Raw genomic sequence first — 26,022 nt, 5'->3', positions numbered from 1 at the left:
GTTCACACACGGAGGGGCTGTCTGTGGCTGGCTTCTCTCACGTAGCACAGAGTTTTCAAGGTAGCTCATCCGGCACATGTTGAACTTCGTCCCTTTTTAAGGATGAATATATTCCATCATCTGGGTGTACCATTTCTTCATCTACTCTTTGGTGGATGGACATTTCTGGCTAGGTGTGACCCTATTTTCTTCTGGTATGATTAGCCTGTTTTAACGTTTGAGACAAGAAGGCCAGAATGAGGGTGCCCCAGAGCCCTGCCTAGACAGAGCCGCCCTGGGAAGAAGAGGAAGCAGGCCGTTCCTCCATCGATCCAGGGACAGGCCGGGAGCCCTGCTCCCCCGGCAGGCCTGCCAGGACTACTTGCTCATCTTTCACACCTCTGTGCAGAATGAACAACATAGACAACTTCTGTGTCATTCATGAAACTTTCTGGGCACACACAGGGGCAGCAGAGAGACAGAGCCTTGCAGCCCTCCCTGCCAGCTTCCTGAGGCTGCACAGGGCCCAGCCTGAAGCTCACCCTGCAGCCAGCCTGGGCCTGCCTCCTGCTGGTGTCCCGAGGCCCTGCTCTGAAGCCATGGACAACTTCTGTCCTGTACTCCACTCCCTGACGAGGCTCGGCCTGCTGTGGCTGCTTCTGATACCGGCAGGTGAGTGGAACCCACTCCACACAGACTCCGTGGGAACCTGCTTGGCTGGTTCATAGTCATGACCAAGGCTGCTGGGGCCGGTGATGGCCTGATGGCTGGGGCCGGTGATGGCCTGATGGCTGGGGCCGGTGATGGCCTGATGGCTGGGGCCGGTGATGGCCTGATGGCTGGGGCCGGTGATGGCCTGATGGCTGGGGCCGGTGATGGCCTGATGGCTGGTTCTCTAGGGCCGTGGGCAGCTCTGCCGTCCTGAATGTCCCCAGCCTCACACCTCACTGTCTGCAGACCGTACCCTGCAGGGCTCCTGTGGGGGGTGGGGATCAAGGCCCGTTCGTCACTGCCCTGCTGCCTGTCCCATGTGGTCCTGCTGTAGTTTACCACTTGCTGGGGACCAAGGCGTCCTAAGGGGTGAGGATGTTTGTGGAACGCAGATAGAAATGGCAGCCAGCGGCTGGTCAGGGCTGTGGAGCTGCATTCGCTCAGATGATCTGCTGGCTGCCCAGCTGGTCTGTCTGGAAGTGGGAGGGAAGGAATCTGCTTGCTGCTATCCAGGGTGAAGCCCCCCTTCCTCAGTTCACCCCCTAGAGACCAGCTGTCTCCCCAATTCCTGTCCCTACTTGGGCTCTTCCCTTCTGGACTGAGTCTGGACTCTCCTGTGAGTGAATGCTCTTCTCCCCAGGTGCTGCTTGGCTGAGCACTTAGTGGTCAAGCTTTCTGTCACCGCACAGCGGGTGGCAAGTCAGAGCACCTGGCTCGGCTTGGGCAGACATTGTTATGTTGAATCCCAACAAGGACGTGAGGTGGGGTTTGGAGTCACATGCCCAGTGGCCAGGACCAAGTGCAGGTGGTGAGGTTGGCACCTCTGCTTTGACAGAACAGCGCCCAGCTCCTCAGTCTCACGGAGCGCCCCCCCGCCCCCCTTCTCTCCCGCCCCACAGCATTGGTGCAGCGCGGCTCTCACAGCCTGGCTGAGGATCGCCTCTTCAAATACCTCTTCGGCAGCTACAACCGCTGGGCAAGGCCGGTGCCCAACACTTCGGATGTGGTCATTGTGCGCTTTGGACTGTCCATTGCCCAGCTCATTGACGTGGTACTCCGGTCCTTCCGCCCTGAACCCCGCAGGATCAGTCCCCAGCTCGCCCAGCCCTTCCCTGGAGTCCCCCCCCCCAGCTCTCTCCCCCACATCAGCTCTCCCCCCCACACCAGCTCTTCCCCTCCCCCAGCCTCCGCTCACCCAGCTCCAGCCTGGACCCGGCCTGCTCTTCCTGGGCTGCCTCAGTTCTCGGCCCCTCCCGTGCGCTGGTTTGCAGGTTCCCTAAACACACATCCAGAGCACCCCAGGGTGACCCTAATGAATCTGAGGGTCCATGGCAGGGCTGGGGGGCTCTGGACTTGGGGATTACAGGAGAGGGGGCCTCCTGTGCGCCCTTGCCTTCTAGCCTGTAGCCACTCTCATAGTTCTTACTTCCTCCCCGCCTCTGCTCAGGACGAGAAGAACCAAATGATGACCACCAACGTCTGGCTGAAGCAGGTGAAGGGCTTATCTCACTGGAGGGATTGAGATACTGGGCCTCAGCCCCACCCAGAACCTAGGCACAGAGGTGTTGAATTCAGGGTTCACACACAGGGCATGTGGGCCGCTCTAAGCCAGCTACCTGCAGACCGCTTCTCTACGGCTGATTCTGCTTCTCTACGGGGCTGGTTCGTTTGTGGCCAGGCACTCTGTCCCCCTCCTGAGAACGCCCCCTGCACATCGCCCCACAGTTCTCAGGAAGCTCCACAGGCTGCCCGTGTTACAGCAGAGGAAAGCAGGAAGCAGAGAGCCGCTGAGCTAGAAAAGTCCCCAGGTCCCACGTGTGTCCGGCTCTGAGCCCTGGACTCTGCACTAGAGACTTCTGTGTGCTGAGGGCCCAGGCACTGAGCTCAGGGAAAGCAAGGACTCGCGGGTCACATCTCATGGTTTGTGGTTGTGAGGTCCAGTGGCTCCTCAGCTCAAGAGCCTCCAGGAAAAGGCCCTGAGAGTCTATAGAGAGGGTGAGGGGTCCAGCCAGGGTCAGCGGGGGCCAGGCCGCCTCTGGCGAGCTGGGGGGCTGGGCCAGCCAGCCGGCCCCTCACAGCCTCCGCGTCCTCAGCGGGGAAGTGGTGACAATGCCATCCACAGCACCGTCCTGCCCGTCTCCACGCAGGTGTCCCCACCTGTTGTTTGAATGTCCTGATGGTGCGGAGAAGCATCTTCACGCAGCTCTGCCTTGCGGGGTGGGGCCCAGGGCAGCGTCTCTAGGCAGGGACAGGCGACGCGGCTACTTCGGTCTCTGCTGTGTGCGGCTGGACGGCGGCTTTTCGCCTGCCTGTCCTTAGCGTTCTCGTCTATCGAGTGGAGAAACCCGTGTCCCCCCGGGGCGGCTGTTCCTGGCGGAGGGTCACACCTTGCCAGCGGCAGCGACTGTAATGAGTGACTTCCCGCGGGTGCATGCCATGGTGTGTGGGGCGTGCCCCTGGGGAGCCCAGGCTTGAGGGACTAGCCTGCTGTACCCCACGTCGGGGCGAAGCAAGCGGGTGCGTTCTCTGATGGTGTGCCCGCTTGCCAGGCCGGAGCCCTCTCCCGGCGCAGCATCCCCTGTCAGCCATTCTGCGGGGCTGGCGTGGGGCTGGGCCCGGGGCTGCGAGGTAATGCCAGCCTCCCATCACCCACCGCAGGAGTGGAATGACTACAAACTGCGCTGGAACCCCGCTGACTTTGGCAACATCACCTCCCTCCGGGTCCCTTCAGAGATGATCTGGATCCCCGACATTGTCCTCTACAACAAGTAGGAGCCTCTGGAGCCCCTCCCCCCTCCCCCCCCCCCCCCCCCCGGCCTGGAGGCCCCTCTGCTGCTTAGCCTCTTGCTCCCTCCTTCCAACCTGCTAAGCTTTCTAAGGTCTACGCTAGCATTCATTGAGTGCCGGCTCCACCAGCATCCGGCGCTAGCTGAACAAGGTTTTCCAGTGTTGAATATTCTTGAAAAACATGGTGCTGGCTCTCTAAAACAGCCAAGGGTAAGAGTTCAGGATGACGGTGCTGTTGGAACGGCTCAGTCGCGCCCTAGGGTAATAACACCTACACCAAGAGACATAATCACTTGGTTTGGTTTTTCTTTTTCTTTCTTCTTTTTTTTTTTTTTTTTTTTTTTTTTTTGTCGGTTGTAGGGCTTGAACTCTAGGCCTGGGCTCTGTCCCCCAGCTCTTCGGCTCAAGGCTAGTGCTCTGCCACTTGAGCCACAGTGCCACTGGTTTTCTAGTAGTTAATTGGAGATAAAAGTCTCACGGACTTTCCTGGTTGGGCTGGCTTTGAACTGCGATCCTCAGATCTCAGCCTCTTGAGTAGTTAGAATTACAAGCATGAGCCACTGGTGCCCAGCTTGTTTTTCCTTCATCATTTTATTTGTTAGTTGCCTTGTATATAAGACCAAAAGGGATGAAAGGCTCATAACTGAAGTCCACAGAAGACAGGGGCAAAATGAACCCACTCAATAATTAACATTTTGATAGAAGAAATGGAAATATATATATATTTTTTTTTAAAGAAAGAAAATGTATAATTTCACTGGTGTCTGACATCAGGCAGACAAAGTTAAGTGTTAAAATGTAAAAGCCGATGTGACAGTTGTCTAAAAATGTTTTCTGGAGCAGGTCTGTAGGAGCACGCCGATACCTCGGGAGGTATGAATAGGTATAGAAAGGCCCTGTGGTTGGCGGTTTATAGATAACAGTGTCAGCACAGTGTCTGCCACACATACAACACCCCTCCCCGCCCCCCCAGATCTGTGGAAAACATCAGAGCACAGGAACCTTTGGACTGCTGCAGGAAGCCTGCGGGACAGAAACACAGACAGTAGGAGCCTACTATAGAAATGCTATTTTTAAACAATAGGACAAAGAGGAGGGTCCACTTTCTCTCTCTCTCTCTCCCTCTCTCCCTCTCTCTCTCTCTCTCTCTCTCTCTCTCTCTCTCTCTCTCTCTCTCTCTCTCTCTCTCTCTCTCTCTCTCCCTCCCTCCTATCCCCCCCCCCCTTTCTCTCTCTGGTCTCCAGATAGGTCAAAGGAAAGCAGTAATTCCTTACACTGTCCAATCCTGGGCAGGCCCAGAGTCTCCCCGCCCCCAAGCCACGTTGGGAAACACCCACCGGTACTGCCGGTACTGCTGTTGGAATCTGGCCCCTCCCTGCTCCGAGCCCAGGAGCTGGCACCGTGGTTCCTTCTAGTTTTTGTGTACTGTGCAGAGGTCAGAAACAGAGTCCAGGGGTCAGGAATGACTTGGAGTTTTAAGATTGCCAACAAAGCTTTGGTCGGTGTTACCTGACTATCACACGAAAATACTCTGATAGGACCAAGGCCAGTCTAAAGTCTCTTAAGCTTATCTGGTCCAGACACAGCCTCCTAATGATGAGCAGAGATCAACAAACCAGCACTGTTCCCTCCCCGATATGAGAGTATGTTGCCATCTAATGGTGACTGTATAAAATTGCCAAGTGCTTTTTCATTATTTGAAATATGAAGATATTTATTCAAATCAAAATATTTATGTTACGATATTCATATTAAGATATCTCTTGGAATAGCCCAGGCTGGCTTCGAATTCACAATACTCCTACCCCAGCCTTCTGAGTTCTGGGATTACAGACCTGTACCACCACCACACTTGGCTCTTTTCAAAAGTTAAACTTTTGCTTGCGGTGTTGGCTACTCTCCTTCACAGCTCCTGTTTACAGTCTGCCTCTCTCCCTACCCTTGAGCTACTGTGTGGGAAAGAATGTTCTCTGCTCCTGTGACTTCTGAATCTGAGGATATAGGGTTAGCTTTGGGTATTGGGTGGGAAGGAACGGAACTTAGAGCCTGGGACGTATCAACGCAGTGTTCTTATAGAACTTTGGATACTGAGTCCCATAACATGATCAACTTCATCTCCACCACCACGAGTCACATCCCGCTGGCCAGCCCCGGTGTGCCCTGGGAGAGCTGTCCTAAGCCTGGTCTGTTCCTTGTTGCTCTGAGACCTTCTGCTGCGATAGTCTCTCCCCGTCTCCTTACTCGTCTCACCGTGGTGGTCAACGCCTTGGGCATGGTGTTGATCACGACCGTGTTGGCCCCAGCAGCAGGAACTCTTTCCTCTGAGGTGGGAAGAGCACTCTGAAGAGCACATGGTGTGCTCAAAGTGCCTCCTGGTGGCAAAGCCCTTGGGAAAGGTGCCTCCTTCTCTGTGGGTCCCCGAGCGCCTCAGGTAGAGTCCTTGTCCTGATGAATGAGGCTGGCTCAGAACCACATGGTAACTGTGTGGACTCCACCAGCCCAAAGCCTAGTTCTCTTCTGAGCAAGGAACAAAAGATCCAGGTTGAAAAGTCATGATTCTCCACTTGGGAGCTGACCTGCCATTTGTTATTAAGAGAAAAATGCACTGAAAATGGATCCGTCTAGAATACTAACTGAATAGCGGTGTGTGTGGGTGCACGTGCGTGCGTTCGCATGTACGTGCACAAGCCTGTGTTCCCAGCTACTCAGAAGACAGAGTTAGCTTGAGATCCCCTTTGAAAATAAAAAAACGCCAAAGGGCTAGAGTGTGGCTCTTAGTAAATTTGAGTCCCTGAGTAATTCAGCTTCCAGTATTGTTTTTTTAAAAAAAGTTAAATAAAACGAAACAAGCAAACTACTTATAAACACTATGACTTCAAATATGCCACAGGAGTGCAAATCTGATCTCTCTGACAGCCGGACTGCACGTTTGCATGGCATGTACCACTGCCCAGCCGGCAGCTGACTTGGTGGTTGGGGTGTTCCGCGTGCAGACCCCCCCCCCCCAGCTCATGTCCTCTCTCCAGTGCAGATGGAGAGTTTGCGGTGACTCACATGACCAAGGCCCACCTCTTCTCCACGGGCACCGTGCACTGGGTGCCCCCGGCCATCTACAAGAGCTCCTGCAGCATCGACGTCACCTTCTTCCCCTTTGACCAGCAGAACTGCAAGATGAAGTTCGGCTCCTGGACCTATGACAAGGCCAAGATCGACCTGGAGCAGATGGAGCAGACGGTGGACCTGAAGGACTACTGGGAGAGCGGCGAGTGGGCCATCATCAACGCCACGGGCACCTACAACAGCAAGAAGTATGACTGCTGTGCTGAGATCTACCCTGACGTCACCTACTACTTCGTCATCCGCCGGCTGCCGCTCTTCTACACCATCAACCTCATCATCCCCTGCCTGCTCATCTCCTGCCTCACCGTGCTGGTCTTCTACCTGCCTTCCGAGTGCGGCGAGAAGATCACGCTGTGCATCTCCGTGCTGCTCTCCCTCACCGTCTTCCTGCTGCTCATCACCGAGATCATCCCGTCCACCTCGCTGGTCATCCCGCTCATCGGCGAGTACCTGCTCTTCACCATGATCTTTGTCACACTGTCCATCGTCATCACCGTCTTCGTGCTCAACGTGCACCACCGCTCCCCCAGCACCCACACCATGCCCTGCTGGGTGCGCATGGTGCTGCTCGGCTGTCTGCCCCGGTGGCTGCTGATGAGGCGTCCCCTGCCCCCCGTGGAGCTCCGGCAACCCCCCGATCTGAAGCTCAGCCCCTCTTACCACTGGCTGGAGAGCAATGTGGATGCAGAAGAGCGGGAGGAGACAGATGAAGAGGAGGAGGAGGAGGAAGACAGATGGGTGTGTGCGGGCCTCCCGCCCCCCTCTGTGGGGGTCCTCTACTCGCGTGAGGGCCTGCGCACGGGAGCGCCAGGGCCCAAGGCCGAGGACGGGGAGCTCCTCCTGTCACCCCAGATCCACAAGGCACTCGAAGGCATGCACTACATCGCCGAGCACCTGCGCTCGGAGGATGCCGACTCGATGGTGCGTTGGGCAGGGTGAGGAGCTTAGCGGGGCGCCATCTCATACCCTGGGCCCCAGCTTGGACCAACTCGGTCTCTGCTCCTGAAGACTGGCATGTCCTTCAGTCGTGGCTCTGGGCAGCTCTGTGGACGTTTGCTGTCTAGGGCACAATACCGTGGTGTAGAGCTAGCCCTTTGCTCGGCCCACCTGGAAGGCAGCTAGCGGCGAGGGAGGTGCTCACGCGCTGGCGTACGCCAAGGCAGCCTCTTGCCAGTTTTCCTTGCCCTTGCCGAAGAGGTGGGGACAGGGCCTGGCAGGTGGAGAATCCAGGGGTGCCAGTCTGGTATCTATGACCTCCCCTCCGTGCCAAGGCTCTCCTCCACAGGCTCCAGGCCTCGGGTGAAATTCATTCTTCACCCACAGACACTGCAGATTCTTACTTGTAGCAAGGTGGGGGTCATCCAGCCCTGTTCAGTGCCCCATCCCATGCCCAGCATCAGGGCTCACCTTACCCGCCCCGCAGGGATGGAAGGCCAAGGCGGGTACTAGGCGGCTTTGTTAGATGGGTAAGAACATGAATCACTAATCTGCAGGCGATGAGGAATGCAGAGCCCCTGACTTGGGCTGTGAGCTCAAGCCCCACGAATCCTCCCGTGCCCTCCCCTGCTCCCGCTGCCCTGCCCCGGACCTCGCCTTGGCTGCCTGCTTCCCGGGCAGTGTGGACCAGCACAGTGTGGACTTTGCACTTGCTGGGCACTGCCCCGGGAGGGCCAGAGCCACGCTGTGCCTCCACGGTTCTAGAACCTCTGGTCCTTTTGGCCTCTTGGGCGTGGCTGCATCCAGAGGGCTCTGGGCCACGTGGAGGGTTGGGAAGGCTGAACTCCTGGAGGTGGGCTGCTGAGTCTCGGGCTAGCCCGTCCCCTCCATCCACTGCCTAACTGTGGACTTTAGCTTGATGGGGCCTCAGCGGGGCAGTTGCTGCTGCCCTGCTGTCATCCCCAGAGGCCGGGTGTGGGAGGGACTTCCTCTCTGTACTTCCTCTAACTCCACGAGCTCATTTCTGCTTGCAGGTGAAGGAAGACTGGAAGTATGTGGCCATGGTCATCGACAGGATATTCCTCTGGCTGTTTATCATCGTCTGCTTCCTAGGAACAGTTGGGCTCTTTCTTCCTCCATTCTTGGCTGGAATGATCTGACCTCGGTCCCTCGGTCGCTTCCAAGAGTCGTGCAAGCCTCACCTTTCATCTTGAACTGCACTGACTCTGGGGCACCCGTTAGAGTCAACATCGTCTGCCTACGGCAGCTCTGCGGAGCCCTAACCTGGTTCTTGCCCTGATTTTACTGCACTGGGTTCAGAGACTATTGACTAGAGAGCCCTATTTTAGATGCTGAGGAACTAGGGAAGATGAAGGAACTTGCCACACAGATTCCAGTATGGTGGCATGGAATAACTAGATGTCCTTGAAGAAGCAAAAAGGAATCTAAGTGACAGAAGGGAGGGGGCGGGGTGAAGCAGAGGCCGGGAAAGAAACCGAATACAACCTCTAGAGGAGGAGCTTGGGGGAGGAAGGGGGGCCTGGGCAGGGACCGCACCCTGCCTCTCACCCCCTGGTGAAGGGCTCCGCACATGGACACTGGTTCTGAGCAGGGATGGGGCGAGCTGGATGGCTTTGGGGCCTGAGACTGCTGCTTCAGGAAGGGCCTTCCCCGAGCCCTGCCACGAACGCAGCTCACTCGGAACCCTCCTGTGCCACTTGGGCCTGCTCCACGCTGTGGAATAGGGTGTCCCCAGAGGACTGGGCCTCTCCTGACTTCTGTCCACCGCTGAGGGTGGGACCCCAGCTCTCTCCTGCCAGTGAAGAGATTCCCAGGCGGGGAGCAGCGTAGAGTGCGCTTCCAGTTTCTTTCAGTCTTAGGGTCCCTCTTTCTGAGCTCCACATGCCTCTCCCTGACAGATCCAGGGTAAACCTGCTCGTGTGACCCTGGCCCAGACTCTGCTCCTCAGTTCCCTCCCAAGACCCCTGCGTAGTGGCCCATTCTGGCCTCAGGTCTTCTCTCCCCCTATGAACACAGCCCAGCCTCCCTTCCCCTTTGCTCCAGGCTTCCATGCCACCACTGGTCCGGGGTGGGGGGCTTTACACCCCTGCCCACCTTGCATGTGAGTAAAGAGATGAAATCAAGCTGCCTACTGCTTTCCGAGGTGTGACCCCTCCTCGCCGGCTGCATCTCCCCATGCACATCGCTCAGGCCCTCCGGAACCCAGGTGGGCTTGGGGACAGCTGCGAGATGCCCCGAGTTCCCAAGGAAAAGGACGTTGAGTCATGGCCATGTGGACCATGGCAGAGCAAAGGGGGGAAAACGCACACCAGATCCCACTGTTGGAGTCACCATGTGCTCTCTCTCCATGAGCAAAGCCCAGCACGGGTCACTCTGATCTGTGTCCGCCAGGAGCACAGTGGATTCAAGGTCAGCATTCTCCCAGAAGGAGTGGATCAAACAGTCAACCCAACCACAAAGCAAATGGTAACAATTTTAATTCAACCACAAGGCAAATAGAAAGAAGGTAAAAGAATGTGCTACACAAACACGTGAGAAAAGAGGAGGGCAGAGAAGGAAATGGGGGAGAGGAGAGGAAGAGTAAGAAAAGAAGGAAGGAAGGAGGAGGAAGTTAGGAAGTGAGAGAAGGTAGGTGCAGTAGAGAGCAGAGCGTGGTCCAAATCCTGTTGCGGCCTCCGTCCCGTCTCTCTGCCTTGTTCCCTGACCTGACACCTGGTTTCACAACAGTGCAGCGTCCCTGGCCCTGGACGATGTCCCAGGCCCAAGTCAGTCCACACCAAACTCACATTAAATAAACTCCAATGTACACTGTACAAGAGGGATCAGGCCCGATGCTTTCTCACCACCTCCTGCTCCCCAAAGCTGAGCCCCTTTCTGGCCCTCCGTCAGCAGGGGACCCCTGAGGCCTGGGGAGGCCAGGGAGAGGGCCCCTTGGCTCTTCAGCGGGCCTGCCATGTCCATGCATAAAGCAATCTCGGCCGTGGGGAGCACCACTGTGAGCCCCAGGAAACCCCAGCACCCAAGCTGGGGTGGGGGTGTGTGTGTCGGGCAGTGGCAGCACGCCCGCCCTCTGAACCATACGTCACCCCGGCCCGTGTCCATGCCCAGAATCCCCTCCGTCCAGCTGCAGCCTGAGCAGCACGGTCTGGGGTAGGGTGGGAGCAGGGGGGTCGTGCAACGGGGCGAGGGAAAGACTCCCGTCAGCCTTCCCCGGAAGACCACGTGACCAAAGGCAAGGCAGGGAGGCACACGACACACGGGGCAGAAGGCGGAGGGCGCGGGCAGGCGGCCCGCCCGGTCACTCTGTGGGTGGGTGGGCCAGATTGGCCAGAACCTTGGCCTGGTCCACGGCGTCCAGCAGGTTCTTGGCGTCCACCGCCAGGGTGTGGGAGGCCGTGAGCATCTGCCGCTTGCACTCCTCGCTCAGGGAGGTCACCGCGTTCTGCTGGGCCAGGCGCATCTTGTTGATGAGCTCCGCCAGGTCTTTGTTGAGCAGCTTCTGGGTGCCCTCAATCTATAGGGAGGTCACATGGGAGAGGTCCGCTGCTCAGAGGGTGGGAAGGGAGTCAGAGTTCTCAGGGAGTGAACTGGACCCGAACTTAGACCGGATCCAGTCCTCCACATGGCATGGGTCCAGATCCACGAGGCCTGACCAACACACGTTCCAGACCCCCAGCCAACCAGGAAGCCCGAGCTAGCCTGACATGCCTGCCCTTCGCAGCGGTAGCTTTTCATTGGCCAGCAGTCAAGTGCACCGTCCAGTCAAACACACCCACCATTTGTTTGGTTGTCTAGGACCCCCTGGGAACACATCATCATCATCATCATCACCATCACTACTACTACCATCGCTGTTGGTGTTATTGCCACTGCCTCCTGGTGCCCAGAGGTCAGACCCTGAGGGTTTCTCATCAAGTGGACGGGTCAGGGAGAGAAGGGCCATCCCTAGTGTCAGCATCAGGCCTGCCTCTCTGTGGGTTGTGGCTGTCACCCAGAAGGTGAGAAATGTCCTAAACACTCTTATTCTGGCCCGCCTTGAGCAGCCACAGACTGCCCACAAGGACAGCGGCCCGCCGCGCCGCGTGGCTGACGGATGGAAGGCAGGGGCTCACAGGCCTCCACAGGAGCCTGACAACTGGCTATAGACATTTTCCTGGGGACAGGATAGCAAGCTGCCACGAAGTCAGTAGCATGAAACAGTGCCGATGCGTTTACAGAGCTGGAGATCGAAAGCTGAAAGGCAGGCATCCGCGGAGACGCTTCATTCTAAAGGCTCTGGCTGTGCAGCAGGGGGGACAAGCCTGTCGTTGCTTTGTCCGGCCCTGAGGCCGTTGCTGCCTTGGCTTGGGTCCCTTCCAGTGGCAGTGGTACTCCAGCCCCAGCTCTTGTCATGAAGTCCCCCCCACTTCGTCTCCCTCCCCCTTTTTTTGGTCGGTCATGGGTCTTGAACTCTGGGCCTGGGCACATTCCCTCAGCTCTTCAGCTCAAGGTGAGCGCTCTACCACTTGAGCCACAGCACCACTTCTGGTTTTCTGGTGGTTTATTGGTGGTAAGAGTCTCGTGGACTTTCCTGCCTGGGCTGGCTTTGAACTGTAATCCCCAGATCTCAGCCTCCTGAGTAGGTAGGATGACAGGCATGAGCTCTGCTTCCCTTTTACCTGGACCTGTTGTCTATACCAGCCCCCCTGGGTTATCCATCCAGTATAACCTCCCCGGCTCCAGATCCTTCACATCATCATATCTGCTGGCTCACTTTTACTAGGCAAGGTAACATGGACACAGGTGCTGGGGACTAGGGTGCCATTGAGAGTCATTGCTTTTGTCTACCTGCAGACTCTCATTTGGACATCAGCGGAGGTTTGCTAACTCAGTGGCACACGGAGGACAGAGGGTTTCTGGGTAAGCCACAGTAGGACCCTCACTGGGGAAGAACTCTGCAATTAGGGCCCCTCTGGGGCCCTCTGGTGGTCGCTGCTCAGATGCACAGAGAGAGCTTGCTGCAGGGGTCCTGGACAGGCAGACAGGAAGCCCCTGGGCTGGCCCTGCGGGGCGCCTCGCTGGCACAGGCGGAGGCTGGGGGGCAGCGACCCGTGCGGAGAGGTCTGGGGTGATGACACTTACCTCCGTCCTCGCAGATGACGGCAGGGAGGGCAAGATGCTATCCACGCTCCCGATGAGCTTCCGTAGGGTCAGCCCCACGTTCTGCGGGGACAAGGGGCGGGGCAGCGGTCACGGCTTGCTTTGTGGGACCTGCGTGCTGAGGCTGCCTGGGACTGAGTTCTCTGTGACCACCTGTTCCCCTGGGGCCGGCTGCCAACACCCCTCTTCCTTCCAGGGCTGGAGTGTGCAGCAGTCCCCCACCCGCCCCCACAGCTGTGCCCTTGAAGTCACCTTCACCACCACCACGTAGCCCTCGGGGGGCAGCTGGCAGAGCTCGTTCTTGAGTTCCAGCACCGCCCGCACCAGCTCCATGACGTTGAGGTACACCAGGTCATCCGTCCGGTCCAGGTTGGCCGTGGGCTGGATGGACTGAGAGCATAGGCAGATGGCTGGGGAGGAGTAGGGAAGCCAGGAGGACCCCACTATTGCTACTACTCATTCCTGGGCAGGCCTGCTACCCGGGCAGCGGCTCTCTAGCAGGGAGTCATCCTGGAATCTGGCCGATGGCCTTACATCTGACCAAGTGAACCATCCCCTGGCCCTGGGACCCAGGCCCTTTCGAAACTCCTTAGGTGATGGAGTATCCCTCCACTGCCTGGGACCTTACCAATGAGCTCTCCCACTGGTCAGACCTCAGAGCACAGGAGAAAGGAAAGTGGCTCTCCCCTGCGGTCTCTTAAATTAACTGTATGGCTCAGGCAAGGCCTAGCCCTCTCTGGGCCTCATGGGTCTTCCAAGAGTCTTGGAAGTTTCCAAAGTCCGTGGTCTCCACCTTGTGGAACCCCATGTCAGAATCATTCCCAGCTGTGGTGGAGCCTGTGCATACCTGTGCGCCGAGCCGTGGTGGCTTCTGTGGGGGGCCGGTGAACTCGGCTGCAACGGGAGAGACGGTGGGTAGCTGGGGCTCCTTCCCTCCCACCTGCTGGTACCCAAGAAACCCCCTCTCCCCTATCACGGAGAGACCCCAGGGACAGGAAGAGGGCAGCAGAAGAACATCCTGGTCTCCTGGGGTCCCCGGTGTGGCAGAGCTGCAGTGAAAGTGTGGGGTGGGAGCCAGTGCTGCCGCTGCTGCTTCCTCCCATGGGTGCACCTGAGAGCCATTCCTGGCCCTGCCCGTGGGGAAGAGACTGCGCGCTCTACCGGGCAGGGTAAATCTGTGAAGACCCCAACATGGTCTGCCCGCTGTGCACTGACCAGGCTCTGCTCCCCCCTGCTGCCCTGAATCTGGCTTTTCATCTGTAGAAAAGGAGGCTAGATGAAGCCAGTACCAGTGGCTCACACCTGCAATCCTCGCACAGGAGCCTGAGACTTCAGGATTGTGGTTTGAAGCCAGCCTGGGCAGAACAGTCCATGCGACTCTCATCCCTAATTAACCATGAAAAAGCCAGAAGGGGAGCTGTGCCTCAAGCGGTAGAGTGCTAGCTTGTGCACAAAGCTCAGGGACAGTCCCAGGTCCTGAGTTCAAGCCGCAGGACCAGCTAGAGGAGAAGACCTCTTGGGCCCACGCTGCCAGGGCTCAACTCGGAGCTGTCTGAATCAGTCTCAGTGTATGACACTGGGCAGGTTACTTAACCATCCCATGCTTGATTTGGTGCTTTGTATAAAGCAGATAAAATGCACTTGTCTTGTGCAGGAGTGAAGAAGAAATGAGCTGACATTGTGCATGACTTAGGGCTATTCTGGTTTGTGGTGAGCAATCTGTGACTACTGTCATTGGCATCCTCATCACCGCCCCTCTTCCCTCTCCGCCTTCGGCAGAGAAAGATCTTTCAGGCCTTGTCTCTTGAATCCCAGGAAGAACCAAAGGAAGGGCAGTAGGAACCAGGAGAGGCGGGCTATCGAATGGTCCTCCACAAAGAGCCTCTGACAGGGTGGGCGGAAATGGAAAGGGGGCTGCAGACTGCTCCGAACAAACACAGGTGGAAGGCGAAGCAAGAAGAGGCTGAGAGTGTGGGGGAGGGGCAGAGGGGCCCAAAGAGAGAGAGTGAGAGAACAAGAGAGAGTGTGCAAGGCAGGCCTGAAAAGGCTGATGGTTCTTCAATCTGCAGATACACTTTGATGCTCTCTTTGGGGCCGGGAGCAAGGACGGGGCCCCACAAAATAGATCCCGGAGGGAAGAGCTGAACACTCACTGTAGCCAGCCTCTTTCTCTGGTGTCTGCAAGGAAGGGAGGAAAGAGAACTGTCACTCCCGTGGTTCTGAGGCCGCCCTCTCCTCTCTTTCCATCCTCCACTGCTGGTTTTGAAATCATCACCATGGATGGGGGGAGGGCTTCTGACCCCACATGACCTTCCTGAGAGGTCAAGGCAGTGCCAAGGACACAGGTGCTCAGGAAAGAGCCACCATGTAGGATCAGCCCTGGGAAGAGATGGGCTCCAAGATGGGAAGAGGGGCAGGCCTGGGGACCCGCGGGAGGCTCCCAGAGTGGGTGATTCTTTCCCAGACCTCGACTCTAAGAAGTGGCCTCTTCTGGTGACTTACCAATGGAGACTTGTCATTCATGTAAACCATGGGGTCCTGCAGAGGAAGAGACCAGGCCAAAGGACTTAGGGGGGGTGGCGGGGTGCAGTAGAAAGTCCAGAGAAGCAAGGCAAGCCTTGTGTCTAGATGGTCAGAGGTGAAGCAAATCTAAAGGGCTGGCTCACCAAGGATTTCTCCTCCTGCCGCAGCCACTGGTAATCTTCCACCATCTGCTTCTGCTGCTTGTCCAGGATTTGCCGCATCTTGATCTTCTCAGCCTCCCAGAGCTGCTGGGCCTCCTCTCGGCTGTTGGGTCGGATGAAGTCCTCCTCCTGGGAGAACAGTCCCAATGAGCCCCTGCTCTTAGGCCCAGGGTATGGAGGAAGCCTCCAGAGCCCCAAGGGAGCCAAAGTCCTGGCTGTGTCACCAGGTCCTGTTCTTATACATTTGTTCTTAAACCCATGGCCACGTTATTGGGTTATGCCCCACATACATGCCCAGTTGCAATGGGACACCAAACCCCAGAACATGTAGTGTCTCTGTGCACTGAACTCAAACCATTATGTGATCTATCAATGACATGCTATACTCAGGTGACTGGCCGAGTTCTGTTTACACAGGTGGCCTTTGTGAAGGCTGTTGTCATTTAATAGATTTAGAATCACAAACCATCCCCAAAGGCATTGGCACTGGTCACACCAGCCGTTCTGGAACTTCCTCTGGGCAGTGGCCCTTTGCTGCTCCACAATGTGTAGGACGGCATGGGATTTCTGAGCAGGCCTTTCTATTAAAGTGTATGCAGTGAGGGCCACAGCTGGATAATGTAACTCAAGTTCAGAGAAATGCTGTGATGAACGGCTGCTGTATGGAGGCAAGGCAAGTGCTCTTCTCACCAGTGTTCTTCTCCTTACTCACCAAATTCTGATCTTCATACATCTGGGGGCTCTGGGACTGATAAATGGGTGCTGATGCCTTCCTATTTTCCTTCTAACTCCCCAGGGCTGATTTATATAATTTTTATATAGTTATATATTTTTACATAATTATATATATATATATTTTTTTTCTCAGTTCCTCCTAACTCAAGATCCCTTGGCCTTTGGAACTGGCAGAGGATGACAAGCAGCCTCTTGGTGGCAGGGGTGGCCAGGGATGGCCTTTGCAAGAAACAGGGTCCTTCTAGGACACAAAAGCTAGTAGGCCCCTCTGCTCCTGCTGTGGTGTGAATGTGTTCCCATGTTCCCAACTGCATCTCTAGTGCAATGCACGATGTTGCAAGAAGAGACATTTGAATCGATTAATGCCTTTAACTTGGGAAGAGTCCCTGATAAATGGATGAGTCTGTCTGATTCCCTCATGTCCCACGTCCTCTCTCACCCACGTTATGACAACATAGCCCTCACCATAGACCACCCTTACGCAAGACATAAACTCCTGCTCATTGTAGGCTACATACTCTTCAGCGTCATAGAAACACAAAACAGAGACCACTCATTTCCTATGATGTGGCTGGTTCACATCCAAATCACTGAAATAAAATACTATGAAGATGACAGTATCCTTGCCATACCCCCCAGGAGAGTTTCCTCTAAGACATACTTGACTATCACAATATTCTTTAAAAATAGTCATGCAGGGATGTTTTTCCCATTGAGCTTTAAAGCTAATCTTAATTCCTAACAATACTTTTCCCTACAAGTTAGGTTTCTCATTAAATATTCTTTGTTCACTAGTCAATTCAGTATTCAGTAAGCAAGCACGGTGTAGCAGGTAGGGGTCTGAACACTAGGAGAAGAGTTATTTTTAAATATACAGTGGCCCTCTCCAGGAGCTGAGAAGACAGTAGGTAGACAGAATGTTGGTGTCTCCACCCTGATGCCATCCACCACAGAGACACAGACAGGGGCCTCACCAAAGCCAAGCAGACACCAGTCATGCTATGCAACTTCAAAAACTGGGAGTTACATAAAACCTTTTTCTGTGTAAAGAGCCCAGCCTCAGGTATTTTGTTATAGCAACTTAAAATGGATTAAGACACTGTGGTGGGAAATGATGGACTTTTAAGGCTATCATTATGCCCAGTGAAATGTCAACATAATTGACGCAATGGTTTGGCTGCCTCAGGCTACTGACAAATAGTGAAAAGCAGGAATTAACTATCCAGATTTCCAAATATAGAGTTAGAAAAGCACAGGTATACCAAAAACGCACAGACTGAGTAAGATTAAATACAAGTAGGAATAGTTATTGGAGTCCAGAAAATACTGTACAGTATTATAACGACTAAGGAAAGATTTCTAACACATTCATGCCCTGTATGTCCCAGGCCTGATCTTACTAAATAGTCTAATCAAGGTATTTTGGAGCCGGAATCTCTTTAGGCTAATGTGCTGAAATGTACCCCAGGTGTTTTTCTTAGGCCACCTGTATGTCTTAGAAGGAATCTGGTATTTGTGTTTTAAAATGACACAACATGAACTGGAACACCTTTCATAATCTTGTTACAATCCAGCCTGCCAGTCTTATTTCCAACTTCACACAGACCTCTCCTTGTTCTAGCTCCCCCTTCATCTCCTCTACCTGCCCTATGTGTGTTGGTTGGTTTTATCATTCAATCTTGGCTCCTACTGGTGCCTCAGCTTCTATTATCCCTGGCACCATTTCTTCCCATCCAAACCATCAAGGCCAAGCTGGGAGAAAGCAGCAGGCAGGACTCCCTCTTCTTCCTGACCTCTCACTCTGTGGCCCCCAGAACTTTCTGGCTGTGTGACAGGTGAGCATGCACCTGACCTGTTCCTTCTGACTCTACACTCCTTGCAGGCAAGACCAGCTGGTTCCTTCTTCAGCACCGGGGACAGCGCCTGGCCTCCATGCTAAGTGCACCTATTACTAATTGTGAGATCTTTGGTAGGAAATTTGCTGCCCTCCAGCCTGTGGCATACCACAGACTTGCAGATGGGTGAGGCTATAGAGCCAGTCAGGAGACAATTGTGTTTGCCATCTCTGAATCCTTATTAAATGATTTCAAATGCATTGCGTGGAGGGGAGGGCACAGTTATTAAACCTTTGTGGCTTTCTACTTGGAAGAGGCTTTCTCTACATTTCTGATCTATAGCAGACATTGGCGTTTATATTTTTAACTTTTCTTGTTTATTTAAAGAAATGCTAATTATGTTCTTTTGGGCAGATTTTCCTATAGTAGTTACTTCTAAACCCCTGGCACAAAGGATCCTTTCTCATGCTGCACAGCCTGTCTCTATGCTATAGAACAAAGTGCCCACTATGAAGCAGAGCTTAGAGAAAGGCATTTCTGCCTTTCCAGTGTGAGAAATAGCTTCTTTCTTTAAGAACATACTTTTAAGTACAGCTCCCTAAAACTTAATTAATTATGAATAAAGAGACAAGGGCAGGAGGGTGGAGGAACTGAACATTGGCTAAATTATAGAACATGTTTGAAATTGTAGTTTGATTATTGTTAGGCACATGCAAAGAAAGAAACTGGTTAAATTAATGTAAGAGAATAAAATGAGGTGGGCTACAGAATCATTTCACAACAGATCTTGCTGCCTGGGACTCTAACATGCTTATTGCAAAATTTTACTAAATTAAGAATAACAGCACAGAAGTGTATCAGCATAATTGCCTACATTTTCCAAATCTATTATAATAAACATGTACTTTTACAACCCACAAAAAATTTAGAGTTATGCGTCCCAAGTCCAAAATATCATGCACATATACAGAATTTGAGCTGAAATGATAGGGTTTTGAGTCTGTTTTGTAAGTGGCAACTGACTACATGAGAGGTCACTGGAGTAGGGGACCTGGCTGGGGGCCGGTGGCTCTCTGCATGAAAGGGGTTTATTTTTATGTGAACAACCTGAAAATCTGGTCCAGGAAGCTCTAAGGGCCTCAAGGGTCACTGAGGACAGGGAAGTTGCAGGGAGACAGCTTAGCCCTTCTCCAGCCACTTCCTGGGCCGGAGTTCACACCAGCCCCAAGCTCCTTCCCCACATCCTCATCCACAGAAGCAACAGCAGGAGAAGCAGCCACCAGGAAACCTTTCCTCTGACTGGGGAAAGGTTTAGCAACGGAAGCGATGAGGCAGAAAGGCAGCCTGGGGCAATTCTCCAGCCTCATCACGGCTGGCATGCTCTGCCCGCCAGCCTCTACCCTTCCACAGGGAAGCTTTTCCCATCCATTGCCACAGCACCAGTACCAACGAGGGCCAAGTCCGGTCCAGCCAGTGCCCCCTGGAACACAGACTGGCTTGTCCCTCGTCTCCTACATGTTTGCAAAGGGAAGGAGGTCACAGAGTCCCCTCAGTGGCCTGCCTGGCACACGGAAGCACAGAGCACCTCCTGAGGCTGCGGATGTGGGACCCCGAGGTCCCAGGCCTCCTCCCTCCAGCCGTCTCCTCAGTTGGGCTGGGACCCAGCATGCAGAGCCCTCTTACCCGCATGCTGTGGCGCTTGAAGACATTGTGCCGGTGCAGAGGTGGGGTGTGCAGAGAGTTAACAGGAGATGGATACTCCATAGGGCTGGTGAGCGTAGGAGAGCTGGCACACAGACCCTCAGGGACCTATTCAGGAGAAGCAAAGAAGCACAAGGCACAGAGACAAGGCAAGAGGGTAGACAATTAGCTGCTACAAACAGGAGCACAAAGACACAATGCGTGAGCATCTGGGGATGTAGGCTTACTCTTGCAGAGCTATTAAAGAACTAGGCATGGCATTTCTGTGGCCCTGCTGGAGAGACATGGTGGAGCAATGTGGCTTCTCATTTGCCTAACATGTCTTTCCCCTGATGCTCTGCTCACAGGGGGTGTGCACAGGTTGCTGACCGTCTGAGGACCCTTTGGAAAAGGCCTTGTTTTCACAATTTGTGTTATGAACGGATCGATGTGATTAGTCTACAGGTAAATAAATGCACACATGGTGGTGCCTCTGTGTCCCAGGGGATTCGTTCCAGGATGCCTTGAGGATAACTCAAACCTGAGCGTGTTCATGTGGTACAGTATTTGCATCGAATTTGCACATGCCCTCCAGCATGCTTTACTTCCTGTAACAGATGCAATGTAAATGCTACACACATATTTGTTACCCTGCACTGTTTGGAACAAGTCTGCACACATTTGGTACAAACACACTTGTGTTCCTTGCACATATTTGATTCTGGGTTAGTTAAATCCACAGATGCAGAATGCACAGTCAGGGAGGGCGGACTGTGCACATGGATGCAGAGGTGTGTGTGTGTGTGTGTGTGTGTGTGTGTGTGTGTGTGTGTGTGTGTGTGTGTGTGTGTGTGTGTAGATGATGTATGTAATTGTGTTTATTTTGAAACAATTGTGAATGCTTCTTATGGAGTCTTTACAGGACACTGTTGGCATCTTTTGGATGAAGGCACTTTCTCCACATGAAGAGGATTTTTCTGATTATTCTTGATTGGGTTATGTGGGTCCTGGAGTTATTTCCTTGAGACGAGGGGTATGATCACACAACACTAGCTTTCTGTTAGGAGCACCCAGCACGGTGTTGGTTGAGATGCTCCACTTTCAAGCAACGACTGTGTTGGGGTATAGGAGAAGAGAAGAGTCTGTGATGCCTCTTCCTCAGAGGGAAGAGAGACCACAGAGCAGGCCTGGGGAGATCTGTGGCTGCTAACGACTGGGACCCTGCTCTCTCTTTCCTGGCTACCCAGGGCCTCTGCAGGGAGCCCTGGTGGCAGTTCTATTCTCTGGGGGCCTCATATGGCCCATTCTCCCTGGGACTCCTTCTTAGGAGGCTCTGCTCAGGGTAGGAGGCCAGGACAGCCATGGACAGGGACGCAGCTGCAGGCAGACGCACGGAGCAGCAGGCACGCAGACAGCTGCACTGGGCTGTAGGCAGGGTTTCTCAGCAGAATACAGTCTGGCAGGACCCAAACATTGCCCTTTTGATCTGAGTTCAAATACTGCCCCAGGTACCAAAGAAGAACCAACCCCTCAGGCATCTGCATCACCTGAGCGTGTGCTCATTGCTCCCTAAAGATGCAGGTGGATTTTCAGGATGAAGGATGTCCCTGACAGCCCCACCCTCCAGGTGTGCATTTACCTGGAACTGCAGCTTGGGGGCCAGCAGGTTGGTTTGTGGCGGGGGTCTGTACTTGGGCCGGCTGGGCTTGAGAGAGAACAGAGCTGTGTCACTCACTGTCTCTTCCCCTCAGTGACTGTGCCCCCCTCTACCCCAGGGGACAGGTCAGGACAGAGGCAGTGGCAGCTCATTCCATCTCAGTGAAGGAGAGAGGGGGACCAAGTTATCAGAAAAAATGATCTAACGGCCACTTTTGAGCACTGAGTGTGTGCCAGAGATGGGAAAGTGGGTGGTGAGTGGTGAGGGCCTCTCTGCCTTCCTGGAGTGATAGCTGGTGGGCGGGGCTGCTGGTCTGTCATGGGCAGCATGGGGCGGGGCGGGGAGGGCCTGCTGAGTCAGCAGCTGGCAGCCACAGACAGTCAGAGGCAGGAAGACCCTAAGGACCCAGGAAGTCGCAAAACTTCATGGAGGTGAAAACTGAGCTGCGCTGGAGGGAAGGGCGGTGTATCCAGGCCAAAGGAGCAATGAGGAAAGGGCTGGGACCAGGTCGGACCTTGCTTCTGTCCTCCTCAAATTCATATCCCAATATGACATTAGGACGCAGGTCCTTGAGACAGAGACCAGGGCCAGACGAGGTCATGAAGGTGGCACCCCATGAGGAGATCTTCACCAGGGGTCCTCCAGGGACAGACATCGCCAGGTGGCGTCATAGGAAGAGGACATCATTGGAAGTTAAACTCACTTGTTCAACTTTGTCTGGATCTTGAACCTCTCAATTTCCAGAACAATAAGTTAGATGTCTGGTTTAAGCCACTTGGTCTGTGGTTTTCCACTTGGCAGCTTTAGCTAGCCTGGTCTCTCAGGACCCATGCACCCAATGGGGTGACGGGGCCCTGGATCCTGAGCTCAGGACACTCCCCACCCACATGTCCTCAAGAGGATCTGACTTATCCCTAGAAACCTCCAGAATAAAGTGCCCAGCCTCCCACAGGAAACTCTGGAGGGCTGGAATTGACCTAGCTTCTCCACACGGTGTGTACTGACTCAAAATCCATGATCAAGGCTCAAGGCGAGAGTGACAGGGGCCAAGAGTGAGGGACATCGGGTTCCAGGACAGAGAGGCTGGGAGCGCGCTGCCCACGCCGACGAGGGCGGGGCCGTGGCTCACAGGACCAACCAGCCTGCGGGCTGGGCCTACCTTGGGCGGGGGTTCTTGGTAGGTGGCCGGCTCCAAGATTTTGGGGGGTCGGTAGCGGGTACTCCTTTCCTGCTCTATGGCAATGTCCTTCTCCATCTGATGAATGTCGCTGCCAAGGTGACAGGTCGGATAGGGAGAGAAATAGGGTCAAAGTGAGAGACTCCTGGCCTCATGTCTGTACTATGGTGGAGCTAGGAAGGCCTGGACGGGGACCAGTGAACCCTATTTCCACCCCCTCCCTGTGCCCTGAAGAGGGGCCAGGGTGGGGGATAAGGGTCCGGAGGCCACCCCAGCTGAGCCTGGGAGAATCACAGGAATGGTGGAAAGAGATCCACAAAGAACCAGATCCCAACTGTGAGGCAGACGCTCGCTGCCCCTGCCTTCCACACTAACCACTTCCTGGCTTGCTCTCGCCACTAACACCCTGTAGATGTTCCCACTGCCCCAAACGACCGCCATGACCAGGCTCAGGGTCCATGTCTCAGTATATACCCCACCCCCACACTTCCAGTGTGGTGTGGGACATATTTGTTTCCCCTGGGATAATGGGAAAGGGCATCTTCAGGTGCCCTCACCTCTCATACTGAATTGTGAATTTGTCGTGGTGGATTAGATTCATCAAAATGGCCTTAGAAGAAAAATCTCCACGTGTGCGTATGCCAGAGGCTGAGGGAGGGGTGGACTCACAACCAGCTTAGCTATATTTGAGCTTCTTTTTTGTCTGGTTATTTTTATTTATTTATTCATTATTACTATCACTATTATTATAATATTATTATTTGCCAGTCCTGGGGCTTGAACTCAGGGCCTGGGCATTGTCCCTGAGCTGCTTTTGCTTAAGGCTAGCACTCTACCAGTTGAGCCACAGCGCCACTTTGAGCTTTTTCTGTTTCTGTGGTACTGAGGAATTGAACCCAGGCCTTTATGCATGTTAGGCAAGCACTCTACCATTGAGCCACCTTCCCAGCCCTGCCCTGGTTATTGTTGAGATAAGGGTTCTGCTTTTTCCCTGGGCTGTCCTGGACCATGATCCTCCTATTTATGCTTCCTGCCCCTGTAGGAGGGCACACCACCACATCTAGATTTTGGGTGTTTGTTTAATTGAGATGAGGTCTTGCGAACTTTCTACCTAAGTTACCCTTGGACTGCCATCCTTCTGATCTCTACCTCCCCAGCAGCTAGGATTACAGGCGTGGGCTACCACCCCAAGCTTGCTCTGGTCTTTTGCTTCCATCTAAGGAAGTACCTTCCCAGCACATGCTGTGAGCAAGGCACTGTGCTTGGTGCTGACATGCCCAGATGAGCAAGGCTTCCTAAGGGTCACCTTGTTTGTGGGTTCATGTCTGACTGTGACCTGCTACCTTCTGCCCCCCCAGCAGAGCTGACCGAGAACCCCTGTCCTGGGTACTGGGCTCCCACCAGGCCTCTACTGCGAGGACTGGCTTACTCCATGTGGACACATGACTCTGTGTGCAGAGAAGGCAGGTCTGGGGACAAGTTGCAGCCCACCTGCAGCCTGAATTCTCACCCAGCAGGTGGGAGCGAGGTTGACTTCGGTGGAAACCTCTCTGTGTCACTGAGCCCCTGGGCCCACCCTCTGCCCACAGCCCCCACCCCATGCTCACCTGAGGCTGCACACAAGCTCCGTGAAGCGGGGCCGGTCACTGGGGTCGTAGTCCCAGCAGCGTGTCATGAGGGTGTAGAGGACAGGGGGACAGAGCTCCGGCTTGGGCAGCCGGTCCCCTTTCTCCAGCACCCCGATGACGTCCTTGTTTTCCAGCCAGAAGAAAGGTTGCTTCCCAAAGCTCAGTATCTCCCACATGCACACGGCTGAGGGCGGAGAGGAGGCTCAGGCCCGTGCTGGGGAGAGGCCAGGCTGCTCTCCCTGGGGAGCAGCACCCGGCTGTCTCACCACCTCTCCTGGGATCACGCCACCATGGTCGCTCACCCAGGGGACCAATGGTCTACGTCTGCACTGCCTGAACCCTCCCTGAGCCCCTCAACATGGCGTTATTGGGCTCTCTTCGGGCCCTGCTGTGAGGTCCAAAGCCCTGGCAGAAGCTGGCATCAGAAGCCTCACAGCAACACTCACTGCTTCTGTGATCCCGGGCAAGCCCCTCACTTATCCGAGCCTCAGTTTGCTCAGCTGGAAAACAGGAGCAGTGGACGATGTTCCACACCTAGTTTGGCTCTTTGCCTCCCTGCCTCCTTCTCACAGGGAAGCTCTGAGTTTCCTGTTTGCAGATCCCCTCCAAGGATAGGCTGCAAGTCTGGGTGGTGGGGCACGGCTCTGTCCCCAAGCCCTCTCAAGCAGACAGGCCCAGATTGTGCAGGCCAGTCTCTGGCCTCTGTCACTGAGTGGCCACCTCCAGGTCTTCTCAGTTGCCACAGTAGAACAGGACCCTGGGGACGTGTAGGCCAGGAGGTCAGACCCCTGCTCCCTGTGCTCCCTGGGCCTGGCCTGGCATAGAAGTGAGGCTCTGCCCTTTCTCAAACCTACCCTGAAAATTTTCTTCCTTCCTTCCTTCCTTTCTTTTTTTCTTTCTTGTCAGTTGTGGAGCCTGAACTCTGGGCCTGGGCGCTGTCCCTCAGCTCTTCAGCTCAAGGCTAGCGCTCTACCACTGGAGCCACGGCGCCACTTCCAGCTTTTCCTGCTTATATGATGCTGAGGAATCAAATCCAGGGCCTCATGCATGCGAGGCAAGTGCTCTACCACTGAGCCACCTTCCCAGCCCCTTGCAAAATTTCTACTCACCAAACATCCAGACGTCACTGGCTGTGGTGAAGCGGCGGAAGTTGATGGACTCAGGGGACATCCATTTGATGGGGAGACGAGTCACAGAGGCTTTGGGTGGGCAAAAAAAGTTGCAGGAGACATTTCAGGAAGAAAACATCCAGAATGATGCAGCTTCTTCTCCAAAGACCCTTGACCTGGGCTGTCCAACCCTAGCTTCCCTTTGCCGGGATTTTGGATTCAGACAACGTTCCAGGGGCAAAGCGGTGACCAGAACATCCCTCACCTTTGTAATAGTCCTCATCCTCAATGTACCGGGACAGGCCAAAGTCCCCCAGCTTCACGCACTCGGGGGAGGCCACCAGGATGTTGCGGACAGCGATGTCCCTGGAAGGAAGATCAGAGACCAGGTTGGGATGGCGTTTTGGGGGTCCTGGTACAGGGGGGAGAACGGACAGGGGCTGAGAATGTGCCCAGACTGGCCGGAGGAGGGTTCCACCCAGGTGACCTCACTCCTGGGCTGGAGCAGCGGAGAATGACCAGGCCACCTGCGTGCCTGGCAACCCAACGCCCGGTGCCTGCTTGCTTCCACGGGCACTCTTCCCACCATTGCAAAGACGACTGCAGAGCATGTGACTGCAAACCAATAAACGCCGTCCTGCCCTCCTCACTCTTGCCCACTGGCCGCTCACATGTGACCCTCAGGATAGAATCTGAGTTTCACAAGGAAAAGGCTTTTTGTCTCTTTTGATCATCATGGTGTGTGGAACCAAGTGTCAAGTCCGCTGTACGTGTTGAAGGAGCGGATCCTCCTTCGACATGTGTGTATGTGTGTATATCCTTCG

At 54.7% G+C, this 26,022-nt stretch overlaps 2 protein-coding genes across 8 annotated transcripts in view; one reads left to right on the top strand and one right to left on the bottom strand.

The window, feature by feature from the left end:
- Positions 1–487: 487 nt before the first annotated feature.
- On the top strand, positions 488–9,775 carry Chrna2 (cholinergic receptor nicotinic alpha 2 subunit). 3 transcript variants are annotated; one of them, XM_070016724.1, is made up of 6 exons: positions 488–651; positions 1,590–1,741; positions 2,138–2,182; positions 3,349–3,458; positions 6,504–7,518; positions 8,568–9,775. In XM_070016724.1, exons 1-6 carry the CDS (start codon positions 579–581, stop codon positions 8,691–8,693), a joined length of 1,521 nt encoding a protein of 506 aa, XP_069872825.1. In that variant the 5' UTR covers positions 488–578; the 3' UTR covers positions 8,694–9,775. The 3 variants fall into 3 exon arrangements, with proteins under 3 accessions (XP_069872825.1, XP_069872826.1, XP_069872827.1); XM_070016725.1 differs by lacking the exons at positions 488–651; positions 1,590–1,741; positions 2,138–2,182; positions 3,349–3,458 and adding an exon at positions 5,430–5,660 and having other exon boundaries at positions 6,509–7,518; XM_070016726.1 differs by lacking the exons at positions 488–651; positions 1,590–1,741; positions 2,138–2,182; positions 3,349–3,458 and adding an exon at positions 5,607–5,803 and having other exon boundaries at positions 6,509–7,518.
- Positions 9,776–10,014: 239 nt separating this feature from the next.
- The window catches only part of Ptk2b (protein tyrosine kinase 2 beta), a 97,978-nt gene continuing 81,970 nt past the window's right edge, over positions 10,015–26,022 (bottom strand). For 3 of the 5 annotated variants that reach the window (XM_070016721.1, XM_070016718.1, XM_070016720.1), the window contains 13 exons: positions 25,464–25,564; positions 25,199–25,288; positions 24,069–24,273; positions 22,444–22,552; positions 21,267–21,332; positions 19,631–19,756; positions 15,360–15,506; positions 15,196–15,231; positions 14,847–14,871; positions 13,541–13,587; positions 12,946–13,083; positions 12,676–12,756; positions 10,015–11,068 (listed from right to left, as the gene is read on the bottom strand). In XM_070016721.1, coding sequence (XP_069872822.1) covers positions 10,853–11,068; positions 12,676–12,756; positions 12,946–13,083; positions 13,541–13,587; positions 14,847–14,871; positions 15,196–15,231; positions 15,360–15,506; positions 19,631–19,756; positions 21,267–21,332; positions 22,444–22,552; positions 24,069–24,273; positions 25,199–25,288; positions 25,464–25,564 — 1,387 coding nt within the window. In that variant the 3' untranslated portion in view covers positions 10,015–10,852. The remainder of the gene's footprint in view (positions 11,069–12,675; positions 12,757–12,945; positions 13,084–13,540; positions 13,588–14,846; positions 14,872–15,195; positions 15,232–15,359; positions 15,507–19,630; positions 19,757–21,266; positions 21,333–22,443; positions 22,553–24,068; positions 24,274–25,198; positions 25,289–25,463; positions 25,565–26,022) is intronic. The other 2 variants (XM_070016722.1, XM_070016723.1) reach the window with 1 other exon arrangement.

Source organism: Dipodomys merriami, unplaced genomic scaffold (genome assembly GCF_024711535.1).
Source record: "Dipodomys merriami isolate MVZ:Mamm:240054 unplaced genomic scaffold, mDipMer1.0.p SCAF_12, whole genome shotgun sequence".
Classification (NCBI taxonomy): Eukaryota; Metazoa; Chordata; class Mammalia; order Rodentia; family Heteromyidae; genus Dipodomys; species Dipodomys merriami.
The sequence above is the reverse complement of the archived record's forward strand: the minus strand, read 5'-3'. Positions and strand labels throughout refer to the sequence as shown.

Excerpts from the sequence above, each read along its gene's own strand:
- Chrna2 (XM_070016724.1), top strand. The coding sequence starts at position 579 with ATGGACAACTTCTGTCCTGTACTCCACTCCCTGACGAGGCTCGGCCTG. Across the intron at positions 1,742-2,137 it reads TTGCCCAGCTCATTGACGTG|GACGAGAAGAACCAAATGAT; the intron begins GTACTCCGGTCC and ends GCCTCTGCTCAG. Across the intron at positions 3,459-6,503 it reads GACATTGTCCTCTACAACAA|TGCAGATGGAGAGTTTGCGG; the intron begins GTAGGAGCCTCT and ends TCCTCTCTCCAG.